At 50.6% G+C, this 14,688-nt stretch overlaps 1 protein-coding gene across 4 annotated transcripts in view; it reads right to left on the reverse strand.

Annotated features, from left to right (window-relative positions):
• Positions 1-14,688, reverse strand: part of DAGLA (diacylglycerol lipase alpha) — a 58,957-nt gene that overhangs the window by 29,423 nt on the left and 14,846 nt on the right. For 3 of the 4 annotated variants that reach the window (XM_088058391.1, XM_088058389.1, XM_088058390.1), the window contains 2 exons: positions 2,349-2,487; positions 1,494-1,705 (listed from right to left, as the gene is read on the reverse strand). In XM_088058391.1, the coding sequence (XP_087914517.1) occupies positions 1,494-1,705; positions 2,349-2,443 (307 nt within the window). In that variant the 5' untranslated portion in view covers positions 2,444-2,487. Of the gene's footprint in view, positions 1-1,493; positions 1,706-2,348; positions 2,488-5,170; positions 5,369-14,688 lie in introns of those variants that run through there. The other variant, XM_005528971.3, reaches the window with a different exon arrangement.

A 14,688-nucleotide genomic window follows, 5' to 3' on the forward strand; every position in this document is an offset into this window, starting at 1 on the left:
GCACGTGACTCTGACAGCAAACTAAGAAACTGGGGATTAACTGCAAGAAAAAAGCTGGAAAACTGCTCTAAAGTGCCCATCCTCCCACTTTCTCCCCAGAATTCCAGAGGACACGTGGGCATCAGGTGTGGAGAAGGTGAATACCTTGTTTGGGATTGCCTAAATTTTTGTGGAACTGAGACGAAATCCAGCCTGGCTTATCCCACTCACCCTCCTTATCTCCTGCTGGCACACAATCTTTCCATAAGTGGCTTTGCTACAGACCTGGAAAGACCAGTTCCAGGAGACAGAGCTTTCCTGGGCAAGGAATCAGGGCTGGGACTAGCTCCTGATGAACCCAATTTATGCCTGAGTTAGGTTATGCTTCCCTTGGCTCCTCTCCCCTTTGCCTGCTGCAGGACAGGAGCAGCAGGAGCAAGGATGAGACATTCCCAGGTTCACATTGGATTTAACTCCCTGAATTCCTCTGCATTAAACAGCACATGCTTAAATTGGGACAGTCACATGGACCTTGCCCACGCACTGGTCACGCTCCCACTTCCATCAGCACAACTGATCAACCTCCAGGAGCAAAAAAGCCAGGAAAGAGGGAATACAAGACCCAAAATCCAGAGAAAATCCCACTCCTGAGCACACAGAGAGTTTAATGAAGAAGAAGGGACATTTTGGGGGGCAGGAAAACCTTTCTTTGGAGTCTCCCTACCTCCCCTGCCCCACTTAGTCTGGTTTTAACAGAAACTGCCAGGCTCTCCATGCTTCCCTAGGGAGACTGGCTGGGAAGCTGGAGAGGGAGATTTGTTTGCTGTTCGCGTTAATGACTTGCACTGAGCATTCCAAGTCTTCCACACTGAGCTTTCAAGCAAGGTTATCCCTATTTTAGTGGATTCTGCAGGAAAACAACCCAGCAAAAAGCAGAGATGCAAACCCACGGGATGATTTGTTTGGAACGGGTTTGGCACTGCATCTCCAAATATTTTTCTCTTCATTCGGCACAGAAAAATCTGATTAAATTTCTATACCTGGAAGGCAACAGAACCCAGGGAAAACAAGCTAAAAGGGAATGAGGGATCAAGGAATAATCTTTTTCCTGCTCTAGTTTTTGGAGAGGGAGCAAGACAGGAATTGCTTACAGGAAGAAAAAAGGGAGTGAGCAGGTGGAAAGCCTATTTTCCTCCCAGCGCCTGGAGGGACGGATCAGGTGAGTCAAGAGGCAACACCTCGGGGTCAGAACCTTTGGGATTTACACCTCTATCCTTGGAAAATGCAGGGGGGAAAAGAGAGACAGAAGGGAAGCAGATTCCATGAGAGGAAAAGGAGGCTATTTGGGACATCGCCCGCCAGTCTGACAGCCGCGACGAGGCGCAGCCCATGGATTCATCGGGATGCACGGCACATCCCGGCAGCCATCTGGCCGTGCCAGGGGAGCCGCGCTGGGCAGGGAGAGGAGGCTGCAGGGAAGAGCACACGGAAGCGCGGAGGCTCTGGCCGCTTACCCAGTCGGACATAGAGGACGTACTGCATGGAATCCCGTGGCTCCGTGTACAGGATGCTCCCGCGCATGCTGAGCCAGATGATGGCCAGCTCGGCGATCATGCAGCTCAGCAGGATTCCCAGGTAGCCCCGGCCGTGGTCCACCAGGTTCAGGGAGCACGTCTCGTTGGGATTGTACACCAGCCCAAAGAGCACCACCGAAAGGATCACAAACCTGCGGGGCAGGAAAGCCAAGGGAAACCATGGAATAGCCCACAGCTGCTTCCCTCCTCAGTGTCCCACAGCTCCTTACTGTAATCTTCATTTGGGCCCCAAATCCCCACAAGCCATCCGGAGGCCCTGCTACCCTCATCAGAACCATTTAATCCTGTGCCACATTATCCCATGGGATTTGCCATTCCAGAGAAATTTTGGCTGCCACATCCCTTGGAAGTGTTCAAGCCAAGTTGGATGGGGCTTGGAACAATCTAGTGGGATCTAGCTGTCCCATCCCATGGCAGGGGGTCGGAACTGGATGGTCTTTAAAGTCTCTTCCAACCCAAACTATTCCAGGATTCCATGCTTGTTTTTCCTGAGCCTCTGTACAGAAACACAGTCGTAAATTCCAGTGGAGAAACTGGGGTGGCACAGGAGGATAACAAGGAGCTCTGGTCAGGCTCTTTGGAACTAGGCTAGAACTTGGAACAGAGCTTAACTACAAAAACAGAAGCTGGAAAAATGTTGGTGTCCATCAGGAATGCCCCAACCAAACTTTCCACCCCGTACAGAAGTGCAGAAGAATTCCTGGCAGCCGTGCCAGGAATAGCCAGAAGAATTCCTGGGCGAATTCCAAGCATCCCTATGCCCTTCTCACTTACCAGGTGGTGTGAAGGAGGAAGAGGAAGACGGCTGGCAGAACCAGGTCATCGCTGCCCACAGACCAGCGCCGGCGGAACACGACAATCCCTGGCATGGCTGGCGGGTCCAGGGAAATTCAGCAGGCACAGTACTCACCTCCTGGAAAAGAATGGAAGCAAAGCTGCTGCTGAGCCTCTCCAGCCCCCTCTGGAGAGCCCCACATCCACCTGGGAGCCATCCTGGTTTATCCCAGAGCTGCTTCCTTCTGGCACCAGGGGGCACAGCATGCTCGGAAAGGAAGGCCAGGAGTTGAAGGAGTGGGAAGTATTAGGTGAAGCTGGTGTGAAACTCATCCAGCTCCACTTCATGGGATTACCTGGAATCCTGTTAGGCTGTGATGGTGAGCAGCCACCGTGGGATTTGGGACAGGTCATCCTGGCCACAAATCTCTGGAAAACCCTATTAACTGTGTTTTTCCATGGACAAACCTGCTGCCAGAATCTTGTTGTTCAACAATCCCCCCCCATTTGGCTCAGGAAGCCAAAATATCCATTAACAGTCAGTGGCAGCATCTGGGGAACTATGGACTGGCTCCCAACAGCACTTCCAGTGAGGATATTGGCTCCTAGGAGATCTCCCCCTGGACCAGCAGGAGAATCCTGCCAGCTCCACATCTCCGTCGCACCCACACCAGCCTTAACAGGCACAACCAATTCCAAGGTGGAAGATTGAGGAGCTGCTGTTCCTCCCTGGGTTTTGTTTGTGCTCCTATTTTTAGGGCTTCCCAAACCCTTTGGAAAATAGAAACAGGAGCGGTACAAATTCACGAGACTGCACAGGGTGCTCCAGCCTCCTCCAGCACAGCCATCCCACTCCATCCCAGCTGGCTGTACTCCAAGCTGCTCCAGAGGGACTCTGGCAGCACACCTCATCTCCTGCCTTCCTGGCCCAACACACGACCCACAACCAGGAATTTTCCCCGGTTTTGCCAAATCTGGGAAGGCATCTTTGCAATCTACCCACAGCCACCAGGGATTTCTGGATTGTGGCACCAGTCCTGTCCTTCTTTCCATGCCCCAAACCCTGTCCCACCTTTTACCTGTGCCACCAGAGAATGCTACATCTCACTTGGGCCTCTCTGCTCCAAACTCTCCCAACTCATCCATCTCAGTTCCAAACCCCCCCAACCTCCCAATTGCCACATCCATGCACTGCTGCTGGAGTGCTCCATCCACGGCTTGCGGTGGCCATACTGTTCCAAAGCTGCACTTGCAAATCTCTAAGTGCTCTTGGATTTTTGCCTCTGTGAACCCAACAGCAAACTACCTGGTCAGGACAAAGTGTCCTCATCCATTACTTACAACAGGATTTCCAACAGCATTCCCAAGGGAATATCACCTGCAATATTTCCTGTATCAGGCAAAAAAAACCCACACTTGGATATGATACCCCTAATTTAGTGCTGTGGGTAAAACAAATTAGAAAGTGGAAGACATCCATAGAATTCCAGCATAGTTTGGATAGGAAGGGAGCTTGAAGGTGATCCAGTTCTACCTCCCCATCATGGATTGGGACACCTCCCACCAGTCCAGGTTGCTCATGATTTAAACCAAGTTGAACCTTCCAGGTAACACAAATGTTGGGTTTGGGACAGCCCATGGCACCAATTCCTGCCCTGTCCCACTAACTCCAACCCAGCAGTCAGGTGTGGTTACCCCACCACTTCCCAGAACATCCCAAATCCAGTGTCTCCTCTCTTGTGCCAACACCCACGGCCACTGGAATGGATCTTCCAACCTCTTTCAGCCACCCATTACTGAAAACCTACACAATTCCCTCAAATTCCAGGAGATTCCATAGTTAACAGGCTGCTTCCAGCCCATCACTCAGTTGAAGGAAACGCTCCATTCCACAAACAAAGCAAATGCAAAATTCACATGCCATTTGGATTCTCACTTCCTCAGCAAAGAGCACTGGGTACATTCCAGCTCTACCTTCACTTCTCTGGCCATCTGGAGACTCCCTCCCAGCCCCATCGTGCCTGTCATTCACCACCCGGAATAGCTGGGATATCACAAACCCTGGATACACCTCCTGCTCTCTCGCTGCCTTTGGACAGCACTTCCCAGCCCAGCTCCGTTCCCGTCATCCCTCGGCTGCATCCCACCAACGCACTTTCCGGAACTCTTCCACCCCTCCAGTTGGGCTCTCCCAGTTCCCACCACTCTCTCCCAGTTTGAGAAGCAGATATCAACAACGGCAACAAATATCCAACGTGGATTCCTTATCCACAGCAACAGATGGGGACAGAGCGGAGAAGCCTGTCACTCGCTGTCACATATGGGAATACTGACTGTGGAACTGACACTCCACTTACCAAGCTCCCAGGGCAGGAACATTCCCAGTTAATTCCCAAAGACTCCTGAATTTAAACCAGGAGGTTAGGGCTTTCCCCTGCTTTGGAAAGGAGGGAGATGACGGAAGGCCTGAGACTGGAAAACCGACCAGAAAAAGCTCTTGTGAGGACTCCTCAGCTTTATCCCAGCACAGCATATCCCAGGAACCGTGTTTTAAGATGCTGAAGATATGATCCAACAGAGGAATTCGGAGGAACCGGAAGGTTGGAGTGCAAACAGCCCTGAGACCACTGACCCCGGCTCTGTGACAGCAAGAACCCTCACATTGCCCCTCAAACTGCTGGGAAGAGCCAAACATTCCCAGGATCTTGAAAGCTGAATCCCAGTAATGAGCAGCCCCGAGCTCCCAACACTGAAATAAGGCAAGCACATGCACAAGGAGTCCCCTCGGAGCCGGGCAAGATCTAAGGAAGCAGGAATCTTACATGGCATGTGGTCCAGCCGCTGCGCATCCTTCTCTCCCAGAAGGGTATTTCAGGAAAAGTGAATATCCAGGGAGACAGGCATCACAAGCTCAGGAGGGAACAGCAAACTCTTCCTGCAGCCATTGAATATCCCACTCGGAAAAGGGAAGCATGGCGTGGGAACTGGGATCTGCCTGCTGACAGACCCGGGCATCATCCTCAGAGCTACTCCCTCCCTGCACCTCATTTATCCACCGGGAATGCCGAGAGCCAGAGGTCGTGACTCCCCCCTTCCACACCCCCCAGCACCCTCTGGAAGGAAGTGACATCATCCCTATTCTGAGGAGATTGTACGTGGATTGTGGGAAGGACTGGGAGCGAGAGCGGGCGATGCTGTCAGAGATGCGGAGCCGGGAGAGGAGGAAAACCCTGGAGCGGCACAAACCTCCTCCCTCTTCCCACCGAGAAGCCGGGAATGCTGCCGGGAGCCCTCGGACACGGCCACGGCATCGGGCTGGGAAAGGCTCCTGGCCATGGACTCTCCAGTGAATGGCCAGGGGGAGGGGACTTGGATGGGACACAAAAGGGACACACAGAGGGGGCCACCCGGGCACAGAAAGGAGAGACTGTTCCAGAGGAGCCTCTCCCGGCCTTTCCAGCCGTTAATTCCTTGTGACAAGCTCTGGGCTATGACAGGATGTGGGGGAAGGGGAGAATTAGCTGTCTGTAGGGAAAGGCTTAGAGAAAAGAGCAAGGGAGAAAAATGCTACAGTGAGACAACATTCCAGCTAAACCTCGGAGACTTAGGCTAATCCAACAGCCCATCCCATCTGACAGGAGCCTCCTTAGGGAGAAGTACACCAGGAAATAAAGCTGAAGGAAACAGGCTGTGCCTGGATACTGCATGCCAAGAGCCCACCCACACCACAGCAACACCCCCGGAGTCACCCACTCCCTCCACCCAAATCCAGGCAGGATTTGCTCCAAGCTCCCAGAATCGCAGATTCCCGAGGCACCCACACAGCCCACTGCTCCAACCCCCTGCAATCCTCATCCCTGAATCCACAGGCTCACAATCACAACCCCCCCACAATTCCCCATCCCTATATCCAAAGGTTCATAAACCTCTGTAATTCCCCATCCCTGAAAAATCCCCATCCCTGCATCCAGAGGTTCACAACCCCCTGCAATTCCCCATCCCTGCATCCACAGGCTACCTCAACATTCCCACTTCCATCTCCCCAAAACCCCCCTGGTTCCAAACCTCCTGCTTTTCAGAGCAAAAGATGGGAGGCCAAGCCAGGCTGAAATTGGATCTGCTGGGAGTTTTTTCTCCCTCTGCCAGATCCCTGGGGATGTCTACATGGAGGAAGCCCTGCTATCCCAATATTCCTTCCCTACCTTTTCCTTCAGGCACCTGATGGCACTTTCACAAGACCCAGGTATGACAAAGCAATCCCATCTCATCTCTGCCAGCACCCTCTTCCAGCTGGCCTCTGCAAATTCCAGAGTCCTCTACTGTGACTCACCCAAGGAAATTCCCTCAAAACAAGTCAGATGTTTGCTTGCACTGCTCAGGGCTACAGAATTCCCAAAAAAAATTGGATTTGTAGGTCTCAGTGGGCAGTTGCAAGCATCGCTAAAGGACAGAGCCCTTTGCTGTTCCATAGAAATCCAGCACCATGTCCTGGAATGCTGCCCCTTTGAGGATCCCTTTCCCTGGCTGACATTTCACCATGTTTCCCGGGAATGCCCCAGTCCCAACCTGCTGTCCCGCTGGGAAGTCCAAGCCCAGGCCTGCCAGACCCCAGCTCAACTTCTTGGGAAATGCATATGGCACACCGAAACCAAAGGAGCTTTGTGCCCTGGCAGCTCCCACAGCAGCTTTTCCTCGGGAGTGATTTTCTGCTCTGGAGCAGAGGCGCTTCCCTTCTCCCTGAGAGCACATCCAGGTCATCTTGCCCAGGTGCTGGAGATACCTGTCCTGAGGGCACAGCATGGATGCTGCATCCTGCTTTTTCACTCTGCAGGATAACAGACAGTTCACTTCCCTAACCAATGGAATTCCAGACCCATCAAGTCGCCCCAAATACTTCCTTCCCTCACCAACATGGCCCACATGGAATATGGGCTTCCCACTCCAGGCTGGATCGCTCTCTTGCAGATCCCAGAACCCTCCTGTTCCCACCAAGCACTTACTGGACTTGATGGAAATCATTAATTCCAGCTTGGATCCAGCTCCATCGGGCCCCATCCAGCTGTTCTGAAGGGCTTTAAATGAGGCTCTTTCTGTTTCCAAGTTGGTTCCTCACAATCTGGGAATTGTTCTCGCCTTCCAGGGAGAAGGGGGATGGGGTTATATCCATACAGAATGTCCTGAAGCTGGCCAGAGGAATTTGCAAGAACCAGTTCTGCTCTGAAGCCAGGCTGGGAGAGCTGGGATGGCTCAGCCCTGAGAAAAGAAAGCTCCAGGGAGCCTTAGAGCCTAAGGAGGCTCCAAGAGAGCTGGAAAGAGCCTTTGGAATAAGGCATGGAGTGACAGGACAAGAGGGAATGGCTTCCCACTGACATGGTGTGAGTTTGGGTTGGATATTGGGAAGAAATCCTTCCTGTGAGAGTGGTGAGGCCCTGGAATGGATTTCCCAGAGAAGCTGCAGCTGTCTCAAGGCTGGAAGTGACAAGACCAGGCTGGGCAAAACTTGGAGCAAGCTGGAATAGTGGGTGGTGTCCTTGTCCACAGCAGGGGCTACAATGGGATGAGCATTCCATGTCCTTCCCAAACCAAACTATTCCAGGATTGAATACCAAGAGGGGATAAATTCCATGGCACCAAAGGAAAGCAAGTCCTTTCTGCCTTTTCCAAGGGGCAGGAAGTATCTGCTTCAAGCACTGTCTGCAGGAATTGCAGGGAAAGCTCCTCCCAGGGGGATGAAGGCACAGCAGCTGCCGGAAGCTTGTGAGGAGAGTTCTGCCCTCACCAGAGGTGATTAAGGGAACAGATCCCTACTTCAAGGAATATTCCATGAATTCATGGAACATTTAAGAGTCATATTTATAAGGAAATCCCAGGCAGGGATCACTGGCAAAAATTGATGGGGATTAGAATTTTGGGATATCTTCACAGCTACTTTGAAGATTCTCCTTGATAATCTCCCATTTTCCAAGGAGAAAGGAATAAAATGAGTCAGCTTCAGAGCCAGGGAATCAAGCTTGGAGACAGGAAAGGTTCAAGCACCCTCCTGTGGCTTGGCACACTTTGGATGCAGCTCCCTCGGGATAAGACCATGGCACCACAATCACCTCCACAATGTCATCGTGACAGAACTAATGGGATCAGCTTGGATCTGGAACTCCAGTGCTGCCCACTGACACAAATTCCCAAAATAATCCCAGAGTATCAACTGACCTTCAAAACGCAGAGAACAAGAACTTACTTGTTTGGCCCACCAGCTTAACCCTGAAATCCTGGATTAAATTCCTTGTAACTGCAATGGTGATGGACACAAGATTGGTGTAACCACTTCCCTGTTGGCCCAGCATTGATCCATCTCCATCCCAGCTCATTCCTCCCTCAATTTCCTTCCCAATGCCCCTTTGCCATAAACACATCAAGGTGCATGTTCTCCTTGGTTAAATCCATCCCCTTTTTCCTTAACTCCAAACTCTTCTGCCTTGGGTAGAAACAGGTCCCATGAATCCCACATTCCTCTCAAACATGCATGACATCCCCTTCCTGTTACATTGGAAATGATTAATTTTTAATAAGGAGACTCCAGAATGTATCTCCTTGGCACAGACTTGACCGCAGCAGTGGAGTTTTCAGGAAAAATGGGACTATCTTGCAAACCTTAATGGATTTAGTGCAAGAGGATGGACAAATCCCAAACAAGTGCCGCTCCCAGCACTTGTTCCCAGTTAAAAGCAGGAAAGGGGATTCATGGAATCAAAGAGAAACAAGGAAATTCTCCACTTCGGAATGCACCTCCTCCGAACAACTGGGACCACCTCTGAGACTGTTCCCAGGGATCGCAGTCCTGCAAACCAGTGACACAGCACATCCCAATGGTTCTCCCCACTGGATATCAAATGACATGCCTGTAACACCCCATGGGCCAGGACTTGTCCATAGCATCACCATCAAGGCTGGAAAAGCCCTCCAAGATCTGTCCAACCATTCCTCCAGCACTTCCAAGGCCACCTCTATCCCATGTCCCCAAGTGCCACATCCATGTGGCTTTTAAATCCCTCCGGGGATGGGGATACAGCACTGGAGCTTGCTCCAATGCTTTAAAACCTTTTCCAATGAGGAATTTTCCCTAATATTCGACCTAAACCTCCCCTGGTGCAATTTGAGGTCATTTCCTCTCATCCTGTTACTTATTCCCTGGGAGAAGAGCCTGATCCCAGCTGACTCCACCCTCCTGTCAGGAATTTGTGGAGAGTGAGAAGATCCCTCCTGATCCTCATTTTTTCCAGTCTGACTCCTCCAGCTCCCTCAGCTGCTCCTTGTGTTCCAAGCCCTTCCCTGCCCATGCCCCAGCACTTCCATGCCCTCCTTGTGTGAAGGATCCACAGGGCTTTATTAATTCCAGACCTCAGCAACTGGGACATAAAGGAAGAGGTTTGTAGGGATAACTCCATAAGGACAGGGATTGCTGAGACATTCTAGCTGCCCACATGAAAGGGAGGATTATGCTTAGAAAGGGATGGAAAAGTCTCACTCACACCTCCAAGATTCCCAAGACTTTTCTCCTTGACCTCAACAGGAGCACACCTTAACTCTGAAGCTCCAGACTCGTTGGCCTATGGGAAATCCAAAGCCTGCACAAATACCTGACCAAGAAACAAGGAAAGCCACCACTTTCTCGGGAAACTGGGTGTGGAGAAGGAACTGTCCCACACAATCCCAGTGTGCTGCCAGGAATGGAGTTAAAAACAACCCCCAATCCTTGTCTCAATGCCGGCAGCTCCGCAATTCCACCCACAGTTTGTGCCAGCAGAGCCCACGGGCAGCTTCCCGACCACTCCGAGCTCTGGCAAAAATAACGGCCAAGTTGCCAGGGGGGAAAATGTAATAAATCCCAATTAATTTGGGATTTGAAATAGAACTCCATGTTCTACAGGGGAATAAAATCCCCTACTACAAGGAAAGCTTGGCCGGAATGTGTTAGGGAATTCAAAGGAAATACCTGGATGAGGTGATGGATACAGCAATAAATGCTCCCAGCATCCCAAATCTGCTCCCAGCTGTGGAACAACAGCTCATTCTCCCTGGATATAATTACTAGGAATCACTGATCCTTGGTTTTGTTAGAATATCCCACAGCTACACACAGAACTTGGTAATTCCTGGTTGGAAAGAACACGGCCTCTGAGTTACTTATAGCCAAAACTCCAAGGGCTGGATGAAGCCAGCCAGGGCAGATCCAAGAAGTGACCAGTACTTACACAAGGAACATTTTGGATGGAGCCTCATTTCTTTAGGAAAAGTAATTTCCACTACAATCCTGGCAAATTCCAATCTGACAGTTTTACTCCACCCTGGAATGCTTATCAGCTCAGCATCCTTTTCAAAAAGGCGGAAAAAAAGCAGAAGGAGCAAATTTCGAGGTGAGATATTGAATTCGGAGGCACATTCCTGGTCCGACACATCTGGAAGCGATGCCTTCAGAAAGAGGGAGAAGAAACCCAGCCATTCCCAAAAGGAATTGCCTCTCTCCCCTCCTGCAGGCAGCTCCTTGGCTCCCTAGTTTACACTAGTGGGCAAACAGTTTTCCCAATAACTTGACTCATTGCTTCAGGAATTCCCTGGGAATGAGTCACATGCAGGGAAAGCCACCGGGAGCGGCGCCGGGACCACCGCTGCCAACACGAGGAGAGCGAAAGAAGTGGGAGAACACAAAATCCCTGCCAAACTCAGGAAAACTGTGCGGTCAACACCATTCCTTGGCACTCCTTCCCTGCTCCCCTCCCCACAAATGTGCTGGAGAGGAGAAGCACATCCGGAAAGGCGCCTCCAGGCTCTGGAGCCATGGGAATCACCAGGGAGAGGTTCCCTCCACGTGCATCTGCCGACATAGGAGGGAATGCTGGCCTACTCATCTCCCAGGAATGATCCTAAGCAATTTAAAGTACTGATTATTTCCCTCCCTCCTGGCACTGAGGGGGAAAATAGGGACATGCGTGGAATTCCAGGGACTCCAGCTTCTTACTCTACTCCCTGCTCACCAGCATTCCCAATTGGAATTGGCTTTTTTCTGCATCACATTCCACAACTTATCCCAGGAGTTTTCCCCTTCTCATATTCCATGACTAAGTGGTTAGGCAGGTACATGCCCAGCTGCAAGTCAAAAATCCTGGGAATCGGGGCTATCAGGGAAGTTTTTTTGGGACTCTAAACCCAAATTTCTCAATACAATTTGTCCTCGTTAAACAGGGATCCTGGATCTGTGACGCTTCCAGGCTCAAAAGCCATGGGAATCGTTTCAAACAGCCTAAACTGACCTGGACGTGACCTATTCCCATTTTCCTGATGCTGCCTGTTTATTTCCCTCAGCATATCCCTGCTTGTTTCCTTTAGCCAAGGACATGCCTATATCACACATTCCTAGAAATCAGCCTGGAAAGATGAGGCCATGGAGGTTGTGCTTCCCAAAGTCCAAGTGAAACTTCCAGTGGAAGCCTGTTTGAGGACATCATCCTGTGGGAGTATGTCCAAGAGAGAATATTCTCAAATGCTTTGAATTCCCTGAAAATGCAATGTCTGTGTTTTGGCTTTTCCCGTTACTCCCCAAACCTTCCCAAAACCATTTTCCATTAACTTGGAAAGCATCATCTTGCACCTTATTAAGCAAAATCTGATTCATGGCCCCTATTCCAGATTTCTTCCCAGCCTCCAGTGAAAATCAAACCAACATCAGGATACCCTGGAATCAGTCATTTTTGCAAGCTCATTCGATAAACCAGAACCCACAGGAACATTTATGGATAAAATACCAACCCTGAATTCATGTTTTTCTGGCAAGATCCTGTGAACTAACTGCCAGCATCCAAAGGATTGCTGCTATCCAAGGGCTTCTTTCCACACTGAATCCAGGAGAGCATCAACTTTCAGTTCCATGTTTACCCTGGAAGCAAGGATCAAACACCAAAGTCCTGTCTGGGGAAGGGCCACAACAGGTGGGAATTTTAAATGCACAACAGCAGAGAAGTGGGAACTTCAGCCCAGAAATGTTCTTAGCTTGGATGTGGATATGGAGAACATCATCTTCCCCTTTCTTTTAAGATCAAAGGGAACATTTCAAGCCTAGCTCTGGATTTCCAGCTGCAACTTCCCAAGAAATGTGGTTCTGCCCCTCCCATCCCGTGGCTTCCACCTCAGTACATAGGAATAGCCCTGGCAGTAAAAGAAATCATCAGGCTGAGCATTCCCAGCAGAAGAATCCTACTTTATTCCCACCTGGAGAACAGTTTTCTAAAGGAAGCTGCTAGCTCTGCCCTGTCTCCCATAAAACTGCTGATTACAGTGCAAATCCAAAGAAAGCAGGAGCAGAGAAGGAGGGAAGGGAATGGGGAAGAGAGAGGCAGATTAGAGTCTCCAGCTCAGCCAAATGACAGCTTGGGAAAACTTTTCCTGCCTCAGTGGTTGTTCCTAGGAATAATTCATCTCTTCTAGTGCTGCAGGACCCTAAAATTCCAGCCCCTGTGGAGACCCTCAGGAGCAGCTCCCTCCTTCCATACCCCAACAATCCCTCTCTCATCCCATCCCAAAAAGGCCCACTGCCCATCAGGAACATGGAGCTCACCGAGGAAGAGAACATGGAAAAGCACCAATAACCCAGCACATGCAGCTCCAACTCTCTTTCAAGTTTATGGAATTAAGTCCCAAATTCCCACCCCATGGAAATCAAATCTTGGGACTTACCAGCCTGCTTTTCCTCCATCTGATGCTTGGGACAAAGATGCTGGAATCACCACAGGGAACAAACAGCACTGGTCCCACACCTCTCCAGACCACCAGGACCAATGGACCAAATGCTTCCTTCTCCTTTCCCCAGGAATTCTTATCCATCCAGCACTTCCCTAATGCCAACCGAACAACCTAGAACTGGAATCCTGGGATGAATCCTACCAAGCTGAACTCTCCAGACTCTTCCTGAATCTCAGATTTGTGATGGAAAGCAGGAATCCTCTTTTCCTTTTGCTTATGTAAGCAAAGGATGAATCAAGCCCAGGCTTCCCTGATCCTGTGTCATATTTAAGCCTTAAATATATTTATTTTTTCACATTCCCTTCTCCTTGGACACTCCAGGAGCTGCATTTCCAAATCCCAGCACACACATCCATCCTCCTCACCACCCACAGCCTGCACGTGGAGCTGATCCGCAGCTTCTCCCGGCCCTTGGGATCTGTGCTCTCCTGGCAGCCACAACACCCATCCCCTCCCCAGCAGGGATCCAGCCCTGCCCACTGCTCCCCAGGGAGAGCCAGGAGATAGGGATTCAGTTTCAAACTCAGGAATTATATAATTCCATAAGGCAGTCTTAATTTTTATCCTTAAGTTCCACAGTCCTCTGGTTTTCCAGCCCTGACTCCTGGAATTACTCACATATATTTACTCCAACTTTTTCCTGCTGGTACAGATTCCTTGTGCCTGTTTCTCCCTGTGGATTCATCACAACAGATCCTGGAGTTGGAGCTGATGATTCCCATCTCTACTCTCCAAATATTCAGCAAACTCTGGTGCCACAGGAAGCACAGCCACACATTCCAGGCTGCAGCCATGGCACCAGGAATCTCCTCCCATTTCCATGCTTATTCCCTAATTGACACTTCTGGTGTCTCCTTGATACACTGACCTTGCTCAGCCTGGAGAAGGGAGGGCTCCAGGGAGACCTTGGAGCTTCTTCCAGTACCTGAAGAGACGCCAAGATTGCTGGAGAAGGACTTTGGATAAGGGCATGAAGTGACAGGACAATGGGAATGGCTTCCCACTGCCACAGGGTGGAATTAGATGGGATATTAGCAAGAAATTCTTCCCTGTGAGGGTGATGAGGCCCTGGAATTAATTTCTCAGGGAAGCTGTGGGTACCCCATCCCTGGAAATGTCCACGGCCAGCTTGGCTGGGGCTTAGAGCAACCTGGGCTAGTGGAAGGTGTCTCTGCCAATGGCTGGGAGATGGAACTGGATCACATTCCAGATCCCTTCCAACCCAAGTTATTCTGGGATTTTCCTCCCCCTTGCCACCACTCTCCATGTTTCCATACCCTCCTCACTTTCCCTCATTATGGGGGAGTCCTTCAGCAGAGCATGGAAGGGCTTGGAAAATTGTGAGTCCAGGGACACTGTCCCTGCCCTCTTGGCCACCAGCCCCGGAGCCAGAATTCATTTGGAAAAGCTGGACAAGAGGGAGGTGAAAGGAGGTGAGGCAGAAGCAGAGACCCCACGTGACAAGAGCAGAGCTGCAGCCGAAGGAATCCTCAGGAAAAGCATTCCTTTGCTCCAAGCAGCTGTGCAGGCGCAAACTGAACAGCACAGA

The sequence above is a fragment of the Pseudopodoces humilis genome, chromosome 7 (assembly GCF_049639895.1).
Source record: "Pseudopodoces humilis isolate 2021_Gansu_Grassland_sample_001 chromosome 7, ASM4963989v1, whole genome shotgun sequence".
Taxonomy (NCBI): domain Eukaryota; kingdom Metazoa; phylum Chordata; class Aves; order Passeriformes; family Paridae; genus Pseudopodoces; species Pseudopodoces humilis.